The sequence below is a fragment of the Tasmannia lanceolata genome, unplaced genomic scaffold (genome assembly GCF_043159265.1).
Source record: "Tasmannia lanceolata isolate RefF3 unplaced genomic scaffold, GAP_Taslan_0.1 ptg000015l, whole genome shotgun sequence".
In the NCBI taxonomy this organism is placed as follows: Eukaryota; Viridiplantae; Streptophyta; class Magnoliopsida; order Canellales; family Winteraceae; genus Tasmannia; species Tasmannia lanceolata.
The window spans coordinates 15277606-15302572 of record NW_027518692.1 but is presented as its reverse complement, the minus strand read 5'-3'; the positions used below and the strand labels follow the sequence as shown (position 1 = coordinate 15302572).

General features: G+C 40.6%; 1 protein-coding gene across 1 annotated transcript; it reads left to right on the top strand.

Annotated features, from left to right (window-relative positions):
* Positions 1-5515: 5515 nt before the first annotated feature.
* On the top strand, positions 5516-7545 carry LOC143891765 (uncharacterized). Its single transcript, XM_077396298.1, has 2 exons — positions 5516-5814; positions 7098-7545. The coding sequence occupies exons 1-2, from the start codon at positions 5516-5518 to the stop codon at positions 7543-7545; spliced, it is 747 nt and encodes a 248-aa protein (XP_077252413.1).
* Positions 7546-24967: the final 17422 nt, after the last annotated feature.

The window sequence follows — 24967 nt, the reverse complement described above, 5'->3', positions numbered from 1 at the left end:
CACAGAAAAGGGTTTCCAGCTACTAGTATCAAAAGAGGGTTTTCAAGGCCAATATAGGGGAGCTCTACATGGTTTTCAAGAAGGTGTTTTTGAAATCCCATTTCTCCACTCCACAAATTGTAAAATTAAAAGCCTAGCATTAACATATGTACATGAAACGAAATTGCATTTCTCCATTCCACAAATTAACGTAAAAAATTAAACCCTAGCATCAACAAATACCGTAGCATGCAACTCTATTTTACTCTGTTGGTGGATACGCATATATGAAATGAAATCCCATCTCTCCATTTCACAAATTAATGTACAAAATAAAACCCTAGAATAAATAAACAGCAGAACGTTTCTCCATTTCACAAATTATTGTAAAACATAAAACCCTAGCAGCAACAAACAACATTTAAAAGCATTTACAACTATTTTACTCTGTAGGAGGAAATGCAGTAACTGACATGTATATGAACTGAAAAAAATAAAAAACATATAGCATGAAAAAGGATTCCCCCCCCCTTTTGCATCTCTCTCAACCTGATTTTCCTCTTCAAAAATAAATAAAAATGAGATTGAATAAAGGAAGGGAAGGAAACGACGTACCAGGTAGGGTTTCCTTCAAATGCGAGGTTTGATACGTACTTCACCTTGGTCGAGATCGCCGTCGAGATCGCCAGAGTGATTGCCGTAGAGATCGCCGGAGGGAGGAGAGGACGAAAAAAATTTAACAGAGACGAGAGGAGAGAAGAGGGAAAACGTAAATGTTTTATTTTTTAATTTTTCTAAGTCATTTCACTGTTTCTGCCAGAGGGGCATTTTCGTCCCACGAAATTTCGAAAACCAAATTTTGACCCCCTTCTGTCATTTCCAACAAACACTTGACCCCTATGATATTATGTCTTTTATTAGTCCCCCCTGTGTCAAATTTCCAACCCTAAAATGTTTGGAAACAATTAGAAAAAAGGGAGCTGATAAATTCGCCCCTTTCCATTACTAGGGACACCCGATTCAAAACATCTGCACCGCCTAAAGCAAGTGGCCAGTACAAGGAGGGGTTATTTTATAAAATGACCAAAACACCCATGTAGGAATCCAATATCCCATTTGTCCCACCTTTTGTCGGTGTGATACGACAAATTAAGATAATCAAAGAGAACAAAATTTCCAGGGTTGCTGTTGATTTAGAGAGAGAGAGAGAGAGAGAGAGAGAGAGAGAGAGAGAGAGAGAGAGAGAGAGAGCTTGGGCGTTTATAGGGCGTCTCTGAATTTGGGCGAGGGGTGTGGGAGAGAAACATAATACTAATGGGCATAGAGATGGAATGTGTTTGGGCATTCTGGTCCTTTCCAAAAAGGCCAAGTATGTGTAAGTGTAATTTCATTAGCCGGTGAGGAGGTTTTGAATCCGGTATCCCTAGTAATGAACCCAACCCCCCCCCCCAAACCAAAAAAAAAAGGCAACTGATATCGGCACTACCATATTTGATAATTGTATGCATTTACCTTGTCTCTTAATATTTAAACAGCTGTAGAGCGTTATTACAGTTTTGGGTCGGGGCGAGGTGGGAACCCTACGCTACCTGAGATGGTATCTCTGGTCGGGTCATGTCGGGTCGGGTCGATTCTTAAAAAGAAAAAAGGCCCAAGATTCTTAAACCCGACCCTACCCAAGATAGTTTCTCAGGTCAGGTCGATCAGACCAGGTTTTTATACATTTTCAATACATGCACCATAATTTATTTTCCAATAGTTGAATTTATCGTGCATGATTTATTCCAATCCAACCTTTTTTTTTTCGAAAGACCTCCGGATATGATAAAAAATCAACACTCATATATGTAAAAAATCAACTCTCATATATGCATGTACATGCGTGCATGATTTGCACATTAAAATGAAGTTTAATCTTCATTATTAAATCTATTTGCATTAAGAATTGCTATGACCAATGAAATTATTGATGTTGCATTGATTGGTAATAGTTCATTCATAGGATCGTCTTGATGGAAGTGAAAGGCAAGAAAACTGGGGTTGCAACTTTGGTTGGGCGGGTCCAGTTTTCCAGAACCCTACCTTGACCTAGAAGAAATCTTGCGTAGGGTCGGGTTGGTTTATTTTTTGAAAAAACCCGAGATTCCTAAACCCGACCCATGGTTTTCTCTGGTTGGATTGATGCGGGTCAAGTAAAACCCGACCCAAGTTGCAACCCTACCCAAAAGGTCTCGTACGTTGAATAATAGTTAAAAGACAAGCTGTGAGCCCAATATTTACTATAACATTAGGCTCAAAACCCAAAACCCTTACCATCATTTCTCTTACAGATTCATTCCCTTACTATGCATTCAATTAAACGAAAAAAGCCTTACTTTACCACGCATTCAATTAAATGAAAAAATCTACTTGCAGATAGTAGGTTCAATCTCAGCTTACCTACCCCCAAAAAGAAAATATACCTTCCAATTGTCAAATCTTAGTCACAACCATTCATTAATCATCTTTGTCAATGATTTATTCCAAAATTAAATCCTTATATCTTTCCAAATCTTCTTTCTTATTTTTTTCACAAGCATTATCGACAAGAATCCATTCAAATGCAACCTTATCAAAGACTACTTACAAATTCTGTTCCTATGAAAATTATGGTGCTTGCTTATTTCTACCTTCGTTTGCTTTCTTTATTTTCTGTTTGAATAATTAATCAACTGTTCTAAAATGTGAATTTGTAATTAATACTAATATCGTATCGGCCAATGCGAATTCAAACCTAGTCACCCAAAAAAATGAAAAACGAAAAGAAAAGAATATTTCTTGAATTTAAGTCAACCTAAATCAGATTTCAAACTCAATTGCACGGCATTACTCATATTGATATTTATAATCAAATTAACAAATATTTTCGAGAGAAAATACCATTCTTTCAAAGCAATTCAAGAAAGAGGGAAAATAAAAAACTATATTTGTTGAAGGAAAAAAGAGGGAAAATAAAAAACTATATTTGTTGAAGACTGACCTGATTAGTAAGATAAAAGAATCGGTATATGAAAATTTGAATTGCTCAATTAGGGTTTCAGTAGAGAAATTAGAAAGGGAGGGGTTTTTTTAGGGCAAGATTTGTGTTACGTACCTAGATGGGTCCCACTATAGTAGAATAAATTAGTTTGGATTTAGGATATGTCAGGTCTTTGAAGATCTGTTTATTGGATTGCTTGTACGGTAGATTAGGCAAGTAGGGTCGATTAAGTAACTAGAATTGATTTGGATACTAGCAAATATTAGATTAGTCTTTGTTTAGTTATTTTCCTTGTTATCATAAGATCTTTCTATGTTTATCCCTTGAGTGTTTATCCCTTGAATAAAACACTCATTTGCTTTTCTATAATTTAATGAAGAAATCATCTTAGAAATTGTGTCTTTTTGCACAAAGGGGAATTGATCCTTCCCTTGAAGTGGATCAAGAGGTTGATCTTCCCTCTAAGAAGATCAATCACGTTACGAACCGTTCGGGTTCGTAACAATTTGCAATCAGAGATCGCAGGTCCCCGAAAGGCTTCTCTACTCTCTCTCATTCAAGCGTGTTTGGAGATGGAAAATACTCGTGTTCTTACGTTCTAATATAAGCACAGTCAGGGCATTGGGGGTATTTTGGGCAACTTAATGCTTTTTGACGTCAAACCATGGTAAAATGGGGGCGAATGCATACTGCAGGGGGGGTGAAAATATCATCTAACGACGGTAAAATGACTCCATTTCAACATATTTTTGCCATTTTGAGGGAAAGGATAAACAAAGGAGTTGAGGCTATCAACGGATGGGATCGGATCCCCACCTATGTTTAAGTCACCGTCCACTTCATCCAAATCAAGGAATTCCTCGAATCCTACATTTAGGTCATGTTTGGCAGCCATGAAAATTTATTCCATGAAATATTAGTGGGGCCAATTGTGAGAGGTGGGCAAAAAGGGAGAGGCTTGAAAGGGTGGGAATCATGGTTTTAAATTTCGACCGAAATTCTGAAATTTCGGCCAAAATAAATGACTGTTTCGGTTTTTGGTGGTTTCGATTTTTGGTGGTTTCGGTGTCGGTCTCGACCGAAATATGAAATTTCAGATTTCGGTCGAAATTTAAAACCATGGTCCCAACTACACGAGGACATGCATTTAAAATCAAGACCGTCTATCACCTTCTACCCAAGTTGTTTTCGGTCTGCCCTACTACCTCTTTTTACTCCATCAATTTGGCATGAGTCTCTTCTTCTCACCGAAGCATCCAAAGGCCTACGTTGGATATGTCCAAACCATCTTAAGCGGTGCTCTCTCATCTTCTCTTCAATTCGAGCCACCCCACCTTTTTACAAATGTCTTCATTTTTAATTCTATCTAGCCTTGTGTGGCCGCACATCCATCTAAGCATTCGCATCTCTGCTAAACTCATCTTATGCACATGCTGCTTTGTTAGAAATTTTAAATCAAAAATTAAGTTGAAAAGTCAAAGATGCTTTTCCTTTGTATTTAAAATTTAGAGGGAAGATTCAAATTAAAGGTTTTCTCTTTTTTTTTTGGAAAGTAAAAGTCCTTTGCTTGAATGGGGACTTGAACCCAAGACCTTGGTGTGTGTGCTTGTGAAGTGATCTCTCAACTCAAGCAAAAATAAATAGTCCCACATAGGAACTTGTGAGAAATTTTCTCATCCATATAAGATGGAGAGTTGGAGAAAAGGCTTGGGCCTTCAAGGGGCTTTAGAATTTGTTGGTTCCTAGGCTTTTGTGAGAGAACAAGCATTTATATAAAAACACGCGCGCGCGCAAGGTCTGGGTTCCGGGTTTGGGTTTAAATAAAAAGTGTCTTTTTATTAACCAAAACAGTTATATCTTTACCCCATGTTTTGTAGGGACACCCCATTAATTACAAATCCGTTTTAAATCACAACGGTTACAAATCTCATTGTTGGAGAGAGAGAGAAATGTTTTGTCTTTAATGGTGTTTCTTCCAACAAACACATATGTGTGCATTTTCTCTCCTTTGATGGATCTTCTCAACGGACACATGGTGTCTATAAAAGGGGATAAGAGACCACTGTTTTAAACACACAAAAATTCGTTCTGTTCTTTGCTTCCTACAAAAACATAATTATATTTTCCGCTCTGTTTCTGTTTCTGCTATCTTCTTCCTCCGTTCCGTTCCCATTTGAGCACAGTTCCATTGGTGATTCTGGGTGGACCAGTCAGCGAGTGCACGTGGACTAGAGCCACATTTGGCTGTTTTATATAGGACTGTCGGTTCGCGAATCCCGATTGCACCGGTAGGGGGCGGATACGATTCTTAAGGAGAGTGATCAAGTGGCACGATTCAGCCTTCTCCTCCTTAATCTGATTTCAAGAACGTTTTCTACAAAAGTGATAAGTTCTGTTTTTTATTTCGACTCTTCATTTCCAAACAGAAAAAATTTATTTCGGATTCAATTAAACTGTAGATTAGATCATCTAAATATCCAACAGTCTTAAGAATCGTATTATACCAGATCTGATCTCATGGCTTCTGATCATCCGAACACAAGTTCTGTTCTTCCCATCTCTGCCGAGAATTCCAATCCAAGTTCGGTTGTTCGCACCCCTGTTGTGAACAGAATTCTCAATACTATTCCATATTTTTCAAAAATCGAACGCCTTACTGGATTGAATTATAAACGGTGGAAACAACAGATCTTGTTTGCCCTGCAACAAATTGGGGCTACTTTTGTTCTTACCCAACCAAAACCAAATGAAGATGATGCTGATTTTGACAATTGGAATAGTGCCGATTACATCTGCAAAAAGCATTTGTTGAATGGGTTATCAAATGAACTAAATAATGTCTACTATTCTTATGAGCATGCTGCTGAAATTTGAAATGCATTAGTAACCAAATATGACTTAGCGGATGCTGGAAATAGGGGTGGCAACGGGGCGGGTCGGGGCCGGATGTTGGGGTCCCCTTCCCCTTCCCCTCTGCGGGGAATTTTCCCCCTCCCCTTCCCCTTCCCCTCTGCGGGGATGGTGGGGAATCCCCCTCCCCTCCCCGCGGGGAATATCTAATCCCCTTCCCCTTCCCCTTCCCCTTCCCCTCCCCGCATCCTTCGGGGACAAAATCCCCGCCCCGCCCCCTCTTTGGAACCCAATCAAACCAGCAAACAGAGCTTCTTTCTTCTACGTCCAATACAGACAATATTATGATGAATGCTATGATTCTATTCATGTGATCAACAAACAGATGGACAAAATCAGAAATGCATGGATGAGACAACAAACATAAATAACAACAGGACCTCATATTTCAGCAATTTTCTGCATAAATTATGGAATGATAAATAGGAAATGAGCACCAGGATTACCTTCATTAACAGACAGCCAATGTGCAAAAAGTAACTATTTCAGTAGTCACAATGAACTTTAAAAGTCCATAAGTAGGCGCTCACACACGCAAAATAATGTTCATTAGTTCATTCTGTATAGCATGTTAACCCTCAGATGAGCATGAGAAATGAGAATGGAGAAGAGAACAAAATCAACAAATGACTTATTTCTTTAACTGCAATTCAGTCTAGTGCTGACATGAAACAAATTTCTAGTAGCTAAATTTTTCTTGTTGAAAATTAAAACCTGCAATCCAACCCTAAAATTTTGTTGGCACTACGATTTTTTGATAATTGCATACACTCAGCGTCTCAGGCTCTCAGCTTGTCTTTATTATTTCAACATCTGTGAAAAGGTTATTATAGTTCCCAAAATGCTCTCAGAAGCTAATTAAAAGGAAAAGACAAGCTAAGTTTATGTTTGGGGGAATCTTGTAGCCGATCCACAGAGTTTCTAGTAGTTTTCCTTAAAAAAAACACTTAAAAATTTACAAAAAAATGGCATTGATTAGCGGGGCGTAGCGGGGCGGGGCGGGTCGGGGCGGGGCGGGGCGGGGACAACTCCATCCCCTTCCCCTTCCCCTCCCCGCACCGGGGAATTTTTATAATCCCCTTCCCCTTCCCCTTCCCCTTTCAAATCGGGGAATCCCCTCCCCAAACGGGGCGGGGCGGGGCGGATCCCCGCTTTTTCGGGTGAAATTGCCAGCCCTAGCTGGAAATAGGAACTATGTGATAGGAAACTTTTTAGACTTTGCATTGGAAGATGGGAAACCTATATCTGCCCAAATAGATGAGTATCAGTTCCTCATTGGTGAATTGGCTAAGGAAGGTATGAAGTTACCTGATACATTCGTGGCTGATTCTCTCATTGAGAAATTGCCATTGTCTTGGAAAGATTTTAAGATCGGTATGAAACACAAGACAAAGGAATGGACCTTAGACCAAGTTATTGTTCGGGTTAAAATTGAAGAGAAAAACAGACTTAAGGATAAGCAACAGAAGGCCAAAGAGTGTACCTTTAAGACAAATATTGTTGAAACCAAGAATGATGGGTCTAAAAATCTGAAACCGAAGAAGGAAAAGAATTTCAAGAAATCTGGATCAAAGAAGAAAGGAGTCTGTTACGAGTGTGGAAAACTTGGACACTACAAGAAGGACTGTCGACATTGAAAGACTGGTTCGTCCAGTGCTAAGGTTAATCTAACCGAGGCAGATATGATTGCAGCAGTTGTGACGGAGGTGAACTTGGTGGAAAATCCAAAAGTGTGGGTGCTGGACACAAGTGCTACCAAGCACATATGTGGAGACCGAAGTTCTTTCTACAACTTCACTACAGTTGATGGAGGAGATCAGGTCTATATGAGCAACTCACAGACCTCAAAATTCATGGGCAAAGGCAAGGTCCTACTGAAGTTAACTTCAGGAAAAATACTTGCACTGCAGGATGTGCTGTATGTACCGGATATAAAGTGGAACTTGGTATCTGGCTCTCTTCTGAACAAGAATGGATTGAAGCTCACTTTTGAATCAGACAAGGCTATCCTTAGTAAAAATAATGTATTTGTAGGCAAGGGCTATAATGCCAATGGACTCTTTGTACTCAATGTACTTGAAATCATCAATGAAAAACCATCTTCTTCTGCTTACATGATTGAGTCTTTTGATATATGGCATGGTAGGTTAGGTCATAGAAGTGCACCTTACATTAAAAGATTTTGTAACTTAGGTTTAATAAATGAGAAGATTAAACCTAGTAGAGAAAAGTGTGAAATATGTGTTGAAGCTAAATTCACTAAGAAACCTCACTTTAGTGTTGAAAGGAAAATTGAATTATTAGAATTAATTCATAGTGATCTAGCTTATTTCAAAAATCTTGAATCTAGAGAGGTAAAAGGTACTATATAACCTTTATAGATGACTACTCTAGATATACTAAAGTATACCTACTTAGAACTAAAGATGAGGCTGAACAAGCCATTATCAAATATAAAAATGAAGTAGAAAACCAGTTAGATAGAAGAATTCAAAGACTTAGAACAGATAGAGGAACTGAATACTCTATAACTAAGTTCTGTGATGATAATGATATTATCCATGAAACCACAGCCCCGTACCAACCTGAATCAAATGGTATAGCAGAACGAATGAACATAACCTTAATGGATATGTTCAATGCTATGTTGATAAGTTCTGGTTAACCCTTGAACTTGTGGGGGGAAGCGCTTCTTTCGGCATGTTATATATATAACAGGATACCTCCAAAGAAGAGGGGTCAAATACCATATGGTTTGTGGCATAACAAATTGCCTAGTTTGTCTCACTTGAGAGTCTGGGGTTGTTTGGCTAAGGTTGGAATACCTGAACCTAAGAAAAGAAAATTGGGACCTAAAACTTGTAATTGTGTATTCATAGGATATGCTCAAAATAGTACTGCCTATAAATTTCTAGTTTTGAAATCTGTTGAAAATATCCTAAAATATAACACAATAATTGAATCTAGGAATGCAGAGTTCTTTGAACATCATTTCCCTATGAAGAAAGAAATTCCTAAAGTACCTAGTAATGATTCGAGAAATCAAACTGAAACTGAAAAGGATTTGGATCTTGAGTTTCAAGAACTCAGAAGAGGTAAAAGGCAAATAAAAGAAACAAATCTAGAAGATGGGATGTTCACCTATCTAAATTAAAGATCCTGTAACTTACACTGAAACTGTAACTTCTCCAGATGTTGTGTTCTTAAAAGAAGCTATAAAAGTGAACTAAACTCCATAATAGAAAACCACACTTAGGAGCTAGTGGACCTTCCACCTGGAACTAAAGCACTAAATAGTAAGTGGATATTTAAAAGGAAGCTAAGACTTGATGGGACAATTGATAAGTTTAAAGCAAGGCTAGTGGCTAAAGGCTTTAGACAGAAAAAGAAGATAGATTATTTTTACCCTTATTTTCTGTTGCTAGGTTGTCCACCATTAGGACTTTAATAGCTGTAGCTTCTATTTATAAATTGGGAATACATCAAATGGATGTAAAAACAGCCTTCTTAAATGGAGATTTAGAAGAAGAAATTTACATTAAACAAACAACCTGAAGGATTCATTGTATCTGGACATGAAAATAAAATTTGTAAACTAATTAAGTCACTGTATGGCTTGAAACAAGCACCTAAACAGTGGAATGACAAATTTGATAGTGTCTTAATTACAAATGGGTATAAGATAAATGAATCTGATAAATGTGTTTATAGTAAGTTTAATGGTGATAAATGTGTAATTCTGTGTGTATATGTAGATGATATACTGATAATGGGTACTAGTTTGGACATAGTAAAATCAACTAAAAGGTTTTTAATGTCAAACTTTGAAACCAAAGATATGGATGAAGCTGATGTAATTCTAGGAATGAAAATCATCAAAAAAGAAAATGAAATAATATTGTCTCAGTCTCACTATGTAGAGAACATTCTTAGGAAGTTTGGACAATATGACAGTTCACCTGTGAAAATACCTTTAGATTGTTAGGTACACCTTAAGAAAAACAAAGGTGAGATGGTATCTTAAAAGGAATACTCAAGGGTTATAGGTTCAGTGTCATATTTGATGAACCGTACTAGACCTGACATTGCACTAGCAGTTGGAAAACTTAGTCAACACACACATAGACCATGACATGAACACTGGCAGGCTTTGACTAGGTTATTGAGGTACTTAAAGGGTATAATAAACTTTGGACTGCACTTTAAGGGGTATCCTGCTATCCTAGAAGGCTATAGTGATGCGAATTGGATCTCTGATTCAAGAGATTCAATGTCTACCGGTGGATATGTATTCACCTTTGGTGGTGGTTCGATTTCTTGAAAATCGATTAAACAAACTTGTTGTACAAGTTCCACTATGGAAGCAAAATTTATAACCTTAGCCCTAGCAGGAGCTGAAGCCGAATGGCTCAGGAATTTCATGGTAGATGTGCCTTTATGGCCAAGTCCATTTCCCTTGGTGTTTCTACACTGCGATTGCCAAGCTGCTTTAGCTAAGGCAAAAACAAAGACCTATAATGGCAAAAGAAGGCATATTCGCCTGAGGCATAATTTGGTAAAGCAATACTTGAGTAAGGAATAGCACTCGACTTTGAAAGTCGAAGAGGAATCTGGCAGATCCTCTGACAAAGCCACAAATAAACAAGGTGGTTTATGAGGCATCGTAAGAAATGGGGTTAAAGCCCGTGACATGAACCATTAGTGATGGACACCCAACCTATGTGAAAGGAGATCCCTGAAATTAGGTTCAATGGGTACTAACAAGTCATCGGATGGTTTGTTAACACTATCACCCCTACTCCTTGATGCAAAATGATGGAAGATAGTGTTCACTGCAAATGAGGTAGGATGAGTTATAGACTCTTAATCAGTTCATTACTCGTATTAGGTGGTATGTTACTTGCGGTGCATACTTGATGACTGACCTAAGTGAATGTGGAGGTAAGGCCACTTCCTATGAGAATTCAACAGATAATTTTCTAGAACATTCATGAGAACTAAGAGGGGAACAAGGCCAAAATATTCCAAAACTGTGAATGAATCACCAATGAATCGAAGGTAGGGTGTGGGTGACAGGTTAGTCGGTTACGCTAATTAGGAAAGGTTGAAGGAGTCTAACTCTACCCGTACTCGGTAACGTAATCTGTTTATCCTAAATATCGGTTGAAGTCCAAAAGACACCGGTATGAATCCACTCTATTCTTCTAATGTGCTCAGATACTTCCGTTTTTTTCAAAACTGTAACTGTATTTTGAATCTTGTGGGGGATTGTTAGAATTTTTAAATCAAAAATTAAGTCGAAAAGGCAAAGATGCTTTTCCTTTGTATTTAAAATTTAGAGGGAAGATTCAAATTAAAGTTTCCCTCTCTTTTTTGGAAAGCAAAAGTCCTTTGCTTGAATTGGGACTTGAACCCAAGACCTTGGTGTGTGTGCTTGTGAAGTGATCTCTCATCTCAAGCAAAAATAAATAGTCCCATATAGGAACTTGTGAGAAATTTTCTCATCCATATAAGATGGAGAGTTGGAGAAAAGGCTTGGGCCTTCAAGGGGCTTTAGAATTTGTTAGTTCCTAGGCTTTTGTGAGAGAACAAACATTTATGTAAAAACACACGCGCACGCTGGGCCGTGGTCCGAGGTCCAGGTTTGGGTTCGGGTTTAAATAAAAAGTGTCTTTTTCTTAACCAAAACAGTTATATTTTTACCCCATGTTTTGTAGGGACACCCCGTTAATTACAAATCCGTTTCAAATCACAACGGTCACAAATATAACTGTTGGAGAGAGAAACGTTTTGTCTTTAATGGTGTCTCTTCCAACAGACACATCTGTGTTCATTTTCTCTTCTTTGATGGCTCTTCTCCATGGACACATGGTGTCTATAAAAGGGGATACAAGACTACTGTTTTAAACAAACAAAAATCCGTTTTGTTCTCTGCTTCCAACAAAAACAGAATTATATTTTCCGCTCTGTTTCTGTTTCTGCTATCTTCTTTTTCCGTTCCGTTCCCATTTGAGCACAGTTCCATTGGTGATTCTTGGTGGACCAGTCAGCAAGTGCACGTGGACTAGAGCCATATTTGACTATTTTATCTTGGACTGTCGGTTTACGAATCCCGGTTGCACCGGTAGGGGGCAGATACGATTCTTAAGGAGAGTGATCAAGTGGCACGACTCAGCTTTCTCCTCCTTAATCTGATTTCAGGAACATTTTCTACAAAAGAGATAAGTTCTGTTTTTTATTTCATTTCTTCATTTCCAAACAGAAAAAATTTCTTTCGGATTCAATTAAACCATAGATCAGATCATCTACATATCCAATATGCTTCTTAGTGGCCCAGCATTCTGAGCAGTACAACATGGCTAGCCTCACAGCTGTCTTATAAAACTTTCCCTTCAACTTGGTAGGGATTTTACGGTCGCACCTATTTGATGGAACTAAATACCCTAAATTGATGGAACTAATGACGAGATTTTATATGATGACCAAAAAAAGTAGACTGGGACCCACCTATTTGAACGATCTAAACCATTCATCTGTTGGCCCCTTCTTAGATATTCTTTAAATAGGTGGTGCACCAAAAAATCTTCTACATCTTTCCATTTGTGGAAGTTTTTGTCGTGTCTTGTTTTGAATTTTCCAAGAAATCCATTTTGCACCAAATTCTCACAGGATTTGGATCGTCCTATGGGGAATTGTTTTTTTTTTTAGGCAATGGCTATCTACGGTGGGAGCAAATAAATGAATGGTTTAGATCATCCAAATGGGTAGGCCCTACTAGAATAAGTGAACACCTCATATTTGGTGGAGGTTTATAAAAGTCTATTTTCTAAGTTGGGAGTGGAGGGGGTCCACTAAGCGACCCTATTATACCATAATAAAATCGTAAAATCTTATCTCAATAGTTCTCATTTACTCTAAATATTAATCAGTTTTCTCTTAGACCACGATTTGTAGGGCTGCAACTTGGGTCGGGTTTTACTCGACCCGCATCGACCCGAAATAGCTTGTGTTGGGTTCATGTTTCTCGGGTTTTGGGTCGAGGCGGGTCTATGATCCAAAAGCCCGCATGAATCTTGGGTCGAGCCGGGTTTGACCCGACCCGACCCGAGTTACTTAAGTTGTAGTATGTATTTTTTTTATAAAACTTTGTTACTTTAAAAGTGATAAGTTAAAAGTAAAATTCATGCATGCACTCAATCACAGGGACTCTTTCCATCTTCTTTTCATTTCCCCCCTTTAGCTCTATGGTTTCAAGTTCCAACCAAGGTTTAAAATTTCGATTTCGGTACCGGTTTCGGACTTCCGAAAAACCAAAATTTCGGTCAAAATTTGGTATTCAAATTCGAAATTCCGGACTGAAATTCTGAAATTCCGGACAGAAATTCTGAAATTTAGGCTGAAATTTTGTAACACTTAAAAAAATAAAAATAAAAAGGCATTTTCTCGAAATTTCGGCCAAAATTTGGTAAATGGCGAAATTTCTAATTTTGCCAAATTTCGGTTCGAAATTTCGAATTGCGGTTGAAATTTAAAACCATGGTTCCAACTACATAGTTAATGCACTAAATAGTTTGTTGTTTATCTCATATGAGTATAATCATTTTCATTTGGTAATGCATCAATTTATTCTCTTTGGACTAGTTATTAGTTCGTACTAAAGAGTTTGCCGTGCTTGAGTTTTTCTACTTCTATGATTTGAGTTGCCTTGCCAAAGAAGAGTTTTCCTTAAATAATTGTGTCAACGTAAAAAAAACCTGACCCGACCCGAGATTTATCATGGGTAGGGCCGGGTTTGGGAATTGTGGGTTTTCCCGAAAAAAACCCGACCACCTGACCCGACCCGAGATATTTCTCGGGTAGGGTTGGGTTCTTCAAAGCCCGACCCGCCCAACCCGACTTGCAGCCCTAACGATTTGGCTTCCATGAATTTTTTTTTCATGATAAACTAGTGTGGACCCCGATCTCGAGGACGGTGGGCGAGGGACACGAGATCCCACGACTGTCCTCTAAGATCTCCACAATGTGAAGGAGAGCTCTACCAAGGAACTCTCGAAATGATGCCACTCACAGCATGGGTGGCGATATAAATGAGATACCTCTCGATTCAAGGACCAGCCTGGAACCAAGATGTACTTATAACAAAGAAGAGTCGCCATCCAAGGAAGTAGGCCCTGGATCCCATGAAATACTCTGTTGCAACGGATAACCAGAGATACAAAAGTCCGTGCCTGATGACGAATGGGGAAGGTATTAAGCGCCCCCAAGTGCAAGCACCTGGTCTCTTATGCCATTTTTAATTAATTTTGAAGAGTTTTGGGCTAAAATCATGTGAAATGGGAACGAGTACCCCCGAAGAAACGTCTATCTAAGCATACATGACCCGGGGATGGGCAAAAGAAAATAAACATCCAAATCCTAACTCACTGCATCTACTCCTAACCCATCACATCTAGGAAAGCAATAACATCCGCATGCACAGCTACAGCTAAGCAAGTAATGGCAGATATGATAAACAGAAAAGTAGTAAATATCTACAGCTAAGCATGTGAAACTAAACGCACAAGGAATAAGCAAGCTGAAAGTAAACACACAAGGAACCAAATACAAGCACACGATACACTAAAAGATGCAAGGAAAGAAAGGAATCAGAAAATAGACGGTATGCGCAAACCCAAAATGCCAGGGAAAAAAAACGGGACATACGATAGACTCAGGGAGCGATTCTAAAGGAATCGAGCTCAGTGATCCTGATCCGCTAAAGATCGAACAAGTCTCGCGATCGTCATAGCCTATCGTTGGGCTCAGCAAGGAAAATCCCTATAAAGGGGCCGTTCTACGTCGTCGCCCATCCCAAAACCTGATAAAACGTCGAAAAACAGATAAAACCGGCAAACCACGATCAAAATCGAAAATGAAATGAAAAGAAGGCTCCGAGCGACCTGGCAATCACCATCCTTGCCCATTTTGGTTTTTGTATTTTTGGGAAAATCTTGAAAGATATTTTTAGATGCTGAAATGATTTTTTTTTGAAGGGTTTAAATGATTTTATTGAAAAGTTTGACTGAACTTGGGACGAGAATCCCAAGCTGCCTACGTACCCTGTGGAAAGGGATCAAGCCAACGTAGTTCGAAACAGCTTTTCGAAAAACGCTTTTGTTGTTTTCTGATTTTTTTATTGTTTTTGTTATTTGATTTTTATGTATTTTTATCTCTTTTGATTGAAAGGGGGTTTTGGCTCAAGAGGTTGCCGTCCGTCATCGCCTTAACCCGACGACTGCTCCCAAAATCGATGGGGATTCCGAAATGCGAAGAGAATCCCAAGGAACGTGTGAAAAGATGAACCCGAGAAAGGGAATAAGTGAATCCCTAATCCTGCAGAAAATGATCATCTCAGAGAGGAAGGAATCCTTAAGCCCTGTAAGACAGGATGGCCTCCAAGAAGGGAAAAATCCCTAAGCCCATGAGAAATGAAGAGATAAGCAAAGACACATGAAGGGCAAAGGGGTGGCTCAAGAAACATTCCGTCATCGCCCAAACCCGACGATACGCTCCTATCATTGATGGGATCCCAAAATTCAAGTAGGATCCCCAGGACCGTGCAATGACTGACTTTGAAAGTAAGAGGGACAACAACTATAATAAAAGTCCCGCGAAGAGCAGAACCCGATAACCAGACATGAATCAGGGGATAGAACGTAGGCTAGAGAAACTGTGTCTAAGCCGGACAATGGAATAAAAGCTAAGCCAATAACATATACACTAAGAACACAAAATATGATCAAGGAAAACGAAATACATGTCAAGAGTATATGATGTGAATACAAGACAGAGCGACTTTTAGCGGAGATTATAAATTATTTCAAACCACGCCATGTCTCCTCACTAAAGTCATGTTTGCCTGAGCTTGTCACAGGCGATTGTGAACTCTATACCGGTTATTGGGCTCAAAATTAAATGTAATTTTTTAGTCCAATTACCAGTTTGGGACTCCCAATCAGTTCTTACAACTCAAACAAACATGACCTGAGTTAAAGAAAAAAATCTACTCAGGTTTTTATGCCTTAGGAGACAGGGCAAGGCGATGGAGGCATAGATGGGTAAATTCAACTTCTTTGCTTTTCAACAAACAATGTGTCTTTACGAAAACCCAGTAAATTCAATCAACCACAAGGCTCATTAGACAAACAATTCTAGGTAGACCCTTTTTATGAGATGAGTTGAGGAATGGCATATTATCAGGGAAATAAAAGAAAAGAATTACTACCCATTTTTTTTCTCAGCGAGGTCGCGGAATCACTGGATTCCGAAGGGATTACCGGAGAAGATGAATCTTTGCCGGAGTAATTGGAGGTTGCGGCTGTAATTGCAAGCTTGGATCCGATTCAATAGAGGTTGATAGGGGTTAGGGATATATGGAGGCGATTCAAGGGTTTTAATGGTGGTTGATTTGAGAATTGAAAGGGAAATCGAAGTGGGTTTCAAGAGGGAAAAGAGATGGGGATGGTCGGAGTTAATGGAGATGGTGGAGGATGGTGGTCGGAGACGATCGTTGATGGTGATGGTGATCGGGTATGGGAGGTGTGGGTTTCGGATCTGCAGAGATGATCGAATGGTGATGTAGATGAGGGTTTTAATGGCTGATTTGGGGTTTAATGGGGTTTGCAAAAGCAAGGTCTCAAACTAGATAGAAGAGGGTTTGATAGTGATGGGTTTGAGGAGGTAGTGAGGATAGCTTGGCCGGATTTGGAGTACGGCTGGAGGAGGAGTGGCCGGAGTTGGAGTACTGTGGCTGAGGGAATAGGGTTTTGAAAATCTGCAAAAGGGTTGAGAAGGATGGTGAATAGAGACGATGGTGGTGGTGGTTGTCGAAGTTGCAGAGCAAGGTGGGGGTGGCGGGTAATGGTGGTGATAGAGTTGAGGATGGTAGAGTGGAGAAGAAAAGGGCAGTAATGGTGATGGGGAAAAAGAGAAGAAGAAATGGACGGCTCCGGTGGGATGTGGTGGTGGAGATTGGTGGTGGATGGATGTCGGTGGCAGTCAGATTCCGGGCGGGGATGGGTCTGGGTCGAAGAGAGGTATGGTGGAGGTAGTTGGTGGCCGTGGAATGGGAGGAGAAGGAGGCCGGATTGAGGCCGGAGAAGATGGCCGCCCATCTCTCTGCTTTTCTCCCTCTGCTGTTGTTCTCCGCTTAGAAAATGGGGCTCCCCTCCTCTACCCACGAGACTCTTTTTTTTATTTTATAGCCAGGGTTGAAATCCTCCTCTAATCTCAGCCATCCATTCCCCTTTTTTAATGAATTGGATCATCCCCACTCTTGTAGAAAAGCCTAGAACTTTAGGCATGCTCCTCAATCACTACCCTACACCTAGTCCCTTTTTTTATCCTATGGCCCTTGCTTATTGCTTGTAGAGGAAGCAATAAAATGTTCCAAAAAAGCCCTCTTGTAAATAGGAAATGACATATTCTGCCCCCCTTCTCTCTCATGGGCAGCCCCCGTCTAATGTATTCTATTTTATTACTTTGTAACTAAAGGGGTGGTTTGGGCAAAGGGGAATGGACAAAATATATCATTACTTATCCTTTGCAATGATTTAAGCACAATTATATTTTAATAATCGCACTAACTCGTCTGTCCTTCTTCCTTAATTAGCTTGCGAGGGCTATCCTGGGAAATGTGATAACCCCTTAATAGCTCCTTAAACATTACGACAGGGCGAGTTAGCGAAAAAATCAAAATATGGTACGCGAATAAACACTAAAACTCATGAAACCCAATGGAGTGCCAATACCAAAACCAGGGGTCTTTTGCAATTTTTTTTTTTTGGGAAGATCAATATGGGGATTGAGGCCTTGCAAAGTTTCACAAGACCAACCACAAATGGACTTCTCAGGTCTATCAATCACTCGGGACTCAGCTCCTCGGGAATTTCGAGATTTTGCTCAATTTTGGGAATTTGCTCGATCTCAGGATCTTATTCAACTTCAGAACTTTATTCAATTTTGAGGGTTTTAGGGTCCGGTCAAAATGGGGTGTCTACAGATGCCCCTCTTTGGCAGAGGGCGCTTGTCGCACGAATGCCAAAGCTGAAGAGACAACACATTTTGATCGGCTCGAAATGTCAAATGAAAAGATACAAAAGGGATTGGATTTTTTTTATTGAATGGCAATTTGGACCTTGAACAATCAGGCGGAACCCACACGCACTGAAAGAAGAATTTTTAGCTAGGCGGGAACTTTGCGCACTAACAAACGGGAGGTTTGGTTAGGTGGAACCTTCACACGCTGACCACAGGGAAGCTTTGTTATGCGGAACCTTCATGCAGTAACAAGGGGAAATTTTAATTAGGCGGAACCCTCACGCACTAATCGAAAGGAAAAACTTAGTTACGCGGAACCCTCACGCAGTAATAAGCAGAAAAATTTGTTATGTGGAACCCTCACACAGTAACAAAAGGTGGAATTTTAATTAGGCGGAACCCTCACGCACTAATCAAAAGGGAAAGCTTTGTTATGCGGAACCCTCACGCAGTAACAAGCGATATAAATTTGTTATGTGGAACCCTCACATAGTAACAAAAGGTGGAATTTAATTAGGCGGAACCCTCACGCACTAATCAAAAGGAAAAGCTTTGTTATGCGGAACCCTCACGCAGTAACAAGCAATGGAAATTTGTTATGTGGAACCCTCACACAGTAACAAAAGGTGGAATTTAATTAGGCAGAACCCTCACGCACTAATCAAAAGGGAAAGCTTTGTTATGCGGAACCCTCACGCAGTAACTGTGGGACATGATCCCGCGAGAGGGGCGTGGGGCGCGAGCCGCCGCGCGCTCTCCTTTGGTCTCTCGTTCCCACGCGATTGGCGTGTGCATTTTAATGTTGATTTGAATTAATCTTTCCTGTGAACTTGGGATCACTAAGGCAATCCGAATTCCACACGAAAGAGACTGACAGAGTCGCCACCTAGATGTGGGATCTAGGACCCGTAATTAACCAGAAATCTAGACTCGCTACCTGGTTACGAGAATGGAAGGTATGGGGAGTTATCCGCCACATGCACCATTCCTGCCCGATAATCGGTCTTCGATTCCAAAAGCTAACTCTTTTAAATTTATTTTAAATGGCTCATTCAACTCTATGTTAATGTGCGAACTAAGTGACATGCATCCTATGATCTAATTTCAATGAGAATCCTAAATGTGTATCTTGATTTATTAATTTGTCTGGATTCAATCTAAGTGAAAGTTCTCCTAGAATTCTAATTTCATGGAAAGTCCTAAGTGATTTGATTAAGTATTTACGAGAAAATTAATATACAAAACACCACAATTTGTTTGTGGTGCCGACTCGCGGGTGGTATGCCATCAGACATCCAAGCTGCCTACGTACCCAAGCCTTACTGGGATCAGAGTCGACGTAGTTCGGTGCACCTAAGCTAAGCTACTTATGCCTAACTCAACTAGGACACCGACCTAGACGGGATTGACTGTTTCAACAGTTTTAGGAGAAGTTATTTAATTCAAGTTGAGGATTTTATTATCTTAGGATTTCATCTAAGATACTATATGATTCTCATCTAAATGCAAATGGTCCCTTAGACTAATGCAGGTTTGCCTACATCCTAGTTTACTAGGCTTGTCCTAGGGAAAGATTGGGTGACTAGTGTAACTAGACCTATGGCACGGTTGCTATACATAGCAAACGTCCGTGATGAGGCTGGACTCCTAACTCTAGGACTCCCTAAAACCTAAGACTCCCTAAAACTTAGGACACGACACGACACCGGTGTTCCTAAATTGGGCTCTAAGGGTCCTTACGACGGAAATCATAATCCAATGGTTCCGAGAGACACGAGATGAATCGAGATGATGAATAGTGTGAGGGAATGGGAAAGATAGAGAAAGGTGCGACTGAACTTGGGAGTGCCAAATTGCCTACGTACCCCGTGATGGGGATCAAGCCACACGTAGTTCCACTGGGGAGGTTGCTTGGATTTTGGAAAACAGGTTTGGTATTTGGATCAGGAATCGGGTTTGTATTTGAGCATTGGACTTGAGATTCAAGAACATTGATATAGCAATGGGATTTTGGAATTGGGAATTTGCATCAAAGAATTGAGCATATTGGAATCATCAAGGGTTTGAATTTTCGGAATTCAAAGTGGGCGGGCTTATGAGATTCGGCCAAATGGATTCAGACATGCGACTCGGATTGTGTTGGGATATGACTTGGTTGGATTGGGTTAATGGTTAGGGTCAAGTGAGTCGGGTCTAAGTTAGGAGCAAACCCGAGACTAGCCATGGTCTAACTAGGAGGAAGCAGGGTACAAACCAGGGTGCGGACCAGGGTGCACCAGGGTGCGAACCAGCAGGGAACCAGGGTGCGAACCAGCAGGGAACCAGGGTGCGAACCAGCAGGGGAACCAGGGTGCAACCAGCAGGGAACCTGGGTGCAACCAGCAGCGAACCTGGGTGCAACCAGGGTCTAACCAGAGTGCGAACCAGCAGGGAACCAGGGTGCGAACCAATATCGAACCAGGGTGCGAACCAGTAGGGAACCAGGGTGCAACCAGCAGGGAAGCAGGGTGCGAACCAGTAGGGAACCAGGGTGCGAACCAGTAGGGAACCAGGGTGCAACCAGCAGGGAACCTGGGTGCAACCAGCAGCGAACCTGGGTGCAACCAGGGTCTAACCAGAGTGCGAACCAGTAGGGAACCAGGGTGCAACCAGCATCGAACCAGGGTGCGAATCAGTAGCGAACCTGGGTGCAACCAGGGTCTAACCAGAGGCTAACCAGGGGGAAAACAGACCCTACATGCTTCCTAACATGGTTTTTCTTTTAAAGTAAAAGATATGCATGAAAACAGACCCTACATAGAATTGAAATAAATGCCTACCTCTTTGGAAACCCACTTTGTGTTTGATTTTTCTTTGATGGTAATTCCTTGAAGATGATTCCTTGCTTGATAATGACTGCTTTTGATATATATCACCCAACGTATAAAATCACCCGATCCGGCAAGGATGGCCGAACCCTTGAAGAGATGAGGGAGAGGGATGAATTTTCTAAGAGAGGGGTTCTTTTTTCTTCTTTTCTTTGGTGAGATGAGAGGGTATTTATAGGAGAATGGGATAGGAGGTTAGGTGAGGTTAGGTGAGGTTAGGTAAGGTTAGGTGAGGTTTGAATGGTTAGGATGAGAGGAGAGGTTAGGTGGTTTTGGATGGTTAGACCCAGGTCATGATCTGCCATTGATCTAACGATTTACGGAAATCGGGTCTCGGAATGGAATCAGGGTCCGGGCTATGAAGTGACCCTAGCTTATTTTGTCCCGATTGATGATCCGTAAAGTCAGATCAAGATATTAATGACCTAAAACATATAAATCAATGATAGAGGGGGTTCTCACATGGATTTTACACACTAATTTATTTGTTGATTAAAACAAAACAAAATGGGGTGTCTACAGATGCCCCTCTTTGGTAGAGATGACGTAGTCATTGAATACCAAAGTTAAAAATGACAGAACCATTTTGCGTAGTTTTAATCGACAAAGGACTCTCTAGACACAACGCACCTTAACATAATGCAAAACCTTAGATGAAACCCTAGAACTTGAATAATAATAAAAACTCGATGCGGCGCCGTTCACAAACGGGCAATTAGAGAATGAGATATCATTTTCGAATGGATTCTGAAGGGAAAGGACAAAGATCGCTCTCAAACAGTTTTTAGAAGGAGATGAGACGCCGCTCACAAGCGGGTTCAACGAGGATAAGAAGCATTCCCAAATGGACTTGGATAATGAGGCACCGTTCACAAACGGCCTCAAGGAGGATAGAAAACCATTCACAAATGGACTCGAGAAAAGAGGCACCGTTCACAAACGGGCTCAAGGAGAAGACAAGACCATTCACAAATGGACTCGAGAAATGAGGCACCGTTCACAAACGGGCTCAAGGAGGACGATACCATTCACAAATGGATTCGAGAAAAGAGGCACCGTTCACAAACGGGCTCAAGGAGAAGACAAGACCATTCACAAATGGACTCGAGAAATGAGGCACCGTTCACAAACGGGCTCAAGGAGGACGATACCATTCACAAATGGATTCGAGAAAAGAGGCACCATTCACAAACGGGCTCAAGGATAAGACAAGACCATTCACAAATGGACTCGAGAAATGAGGCACCATTCACAAACAGGCTCAAGGAGAAGACGAGACCATTCACAAATGGATTCGAGAAATGAGGCACCGTTCACAAACGGGCTCAAGGAGAAGACAAGACCATTCACAAATGGACTCGAGAAATGAGGCACCGTTCACAAACGGGCTCAAAGAGGACACGAGACCATTCACAAATGGACTCAGAAAATGAGGCACCGTTCACAAACGGGCTCAAGGAGAAGATGAGACCATTCACAAATGGACTCAGAGAATGAGACACCTACAAACGGGTTCGAAGAGAAGACGAGACCATTCACAAATGGACTCGAGAAATGAGGCACCGTTCACAAACGGGCTCGAAGAATTTAGGGATTTTTTTATGAACTTGAATTTGACGTAGGAATGGATTTTTATTTTTATTTTTTAATTAAGGATTTGGATTTGATAAATTTTTTTATTTTTGGAAAATGAGGTACCGTCCGCAAACGGGCTCAAGGAGAAGATGAGACCATTCACAAATGGCCTCGAGAAAAGAGGCACCGTTCACAAACGGGCTCAAAGAGGACATGAGACCATTCACAAATGGACTCAGAGAATGAGAAACATGTTCACAAACGGGTTCAAGGAGAAGACGAGACCATCCCCAAATGGCCTCGAGAAAAGAGGCACCGTTCACAAACGGGCTCAAAGAGGGCATGAGATTTTTCATGAACTTGAATTTGACGTAAGATTGGGTTTGTTTGAATCGGGGATTGGTTTTGATGAATTTTTTATTTTTGGGAAATGAGGTACCGTCCGCAAACGGGCTCAAGGAGAAGACGAGACCATTCACAAACGGCCTCGAGAAATGAGGCACCTTTCACAGAAGGGCTCAAAGAGGACATGAGATTTTTCATGAACTTGAATTTGACGTAAGATTGGATTTGTTTGAATCGGGGATTGGATTTGATGAATTTTTATTTTTGGGAAATGAGGTACCGTCCGCAAACGGGCTCAAGGAGAAGACGAGACCATTCACAAATGGGCTCGAGAAATGAGGCACCGTTCACAAACGGGCTCGACGACACAAGATAGCTTTGATTGATGAATTCAACAATGAAAAATTTAGAGATTTTTATGAATTTGAATTTGACGTAGGATTGGATTTTTTGAATTGGGGATTGGATTTGATGAATTTTTGATTTTTTGAGAAATGAGGCACCGTCCACAAACGGGCTCAAGGAGGACATGAGACCATTCATAAATGAACTCAGAAAATGAGGCACCGTTCACAAATGGGCTCAAGGAGAAGACGAAACCATTCACAAATGGACTCGAGAGATGAGGCACCGTTCACAAACGGGCTCAAGGAGAAGACGAGGCCATTTGCAAATGGGCTCGAGAAAAGAGGTACCGTTCACAAACGGGCTCGAAGAATTTAGAGATTTTCCATGAACTTGAATTTGACGTAAGATTGGATTTGATGAATTTTTTATTTTTTTGAACTCAATGAAATCGGGGATATTATGGATCGTGCCCGACAAAGATGTTGGAAACTAGGACTTTGACGAATGATGAAACGGCAAACCTTTGGAACGAAGAACCATTACTAGCAAGAATGGATTAGGAACATTTTTATGAAACTTCAACAAGATTTTTCTCAAAGAGACTGCTGGTCTTGTCTTCTGGGGATTTTGATAACTGAAACCTTGAACAAGACATTTGAGATTGGTAATTTAGAACAACGACTCTCTTGGATATTAACATGGAAAAGCGGGATCTGCTTCTTGACAGGTGTTTAGATAAACATTTCTTGACCAGGATAACTAACCGGAAGGGAATTATGAATTTGAATGGTTCATCTTTCTGAGAAATTGGCTCAACCACCATTGCATCTGAGGTTCTTCCAAGCTTAAGGTGCCTTCCTGGGGTATGATCTTTTTACGGAAGCTGGGCTTTCTGATGTTTCTACTTCTGAATTTTTCTGAGCTGATCTTCTTTGAAATGAAGTTGTTTGACTAAATTCTCGAGCTCTTTCAGGTATAATTGCAGGGAGCTGCCTAGGCCTGGCCTCCTTCACCAAGACAGTTACATCATTTGGACATAGGAACGACAATTGACTCTTTCTAAAGAGAAAACTTAGATGAAAGGCACTACTCAAAGGATTGAGCAGCCCTGAAGGAGTGAACTTAGAATAATAAAGATTGACTGACTATACTGACAAACATAGTGATGCTTCTGACTTAGTTAATGTTTTGTTTGGTAAGTCTATCCTTTCAAGGAATAGTTTTTCAATTGGTAAACACCGGACTTCTTCCTCGAAACAGTAATGCCTCAAGAATTTAATTACGACCCCTAAGATTGCTTAGCTTCAATGCCCCCAGTTTTGAGGATATCACTTGAATTTGCTTGAACTTCAGTTGATCTTCAGTCTTGATACCGGCTGTTGCCTTCTTATACTGATTCTCTTACCGTGACCAAGTCACCTCTTCAGGGTTTTTAACTTGGCGGACCGCGCTAGCCTTAACTTTTGCCTGAACCACCTTTCTAGGTTTTCGATCCAGCAGGCTATCCCCTTAGCTTTTGCCTAAGCCGCCCTTTCGGGTTTTCAACTTAGCAGGGGAATGATCTTAAATTTTGCCTAGACCACCCTTTCAGGTTTTCAGTCTAGCAGATCTTCAAACTCCGTTATTTTTCTTATTCATCATCATTTCATTTTTTTATTGTATCTCAGGACCTAGCTCATTAGTTCTGAACACCAGAAGGACTTTTATAGGTAGGATAGGGCTTTTCAAAGAATGGCTTAAGGCTCAACAAAGATTTCGACCGAACCTGTGAACAGGTCGCCTACATATCCCAAGGTAGGAATCAGGTCGTGTGTAGTTCAGGGCGAATGCCCCTAGTTTGAAGATA

What these genes read in the sequence shown, in the direction of transcription:
- LOC143891765 (XM_077396298.1), top strand. Translation starts at nt 5,516, where the DNA reads ATGGCTTCTGATCATCCGAACACAAGTTCTGTTCTTCCCATCTCTGCC. An exon ending in AAAAAGCATTTGTTGAATGG is followed by an intron (nt 5,815 to 7,097) that starts GTTATCAAATGA and finishes AGCTGGAAATAG; the next exon opens with GAACTATGTGATAGGAAACT.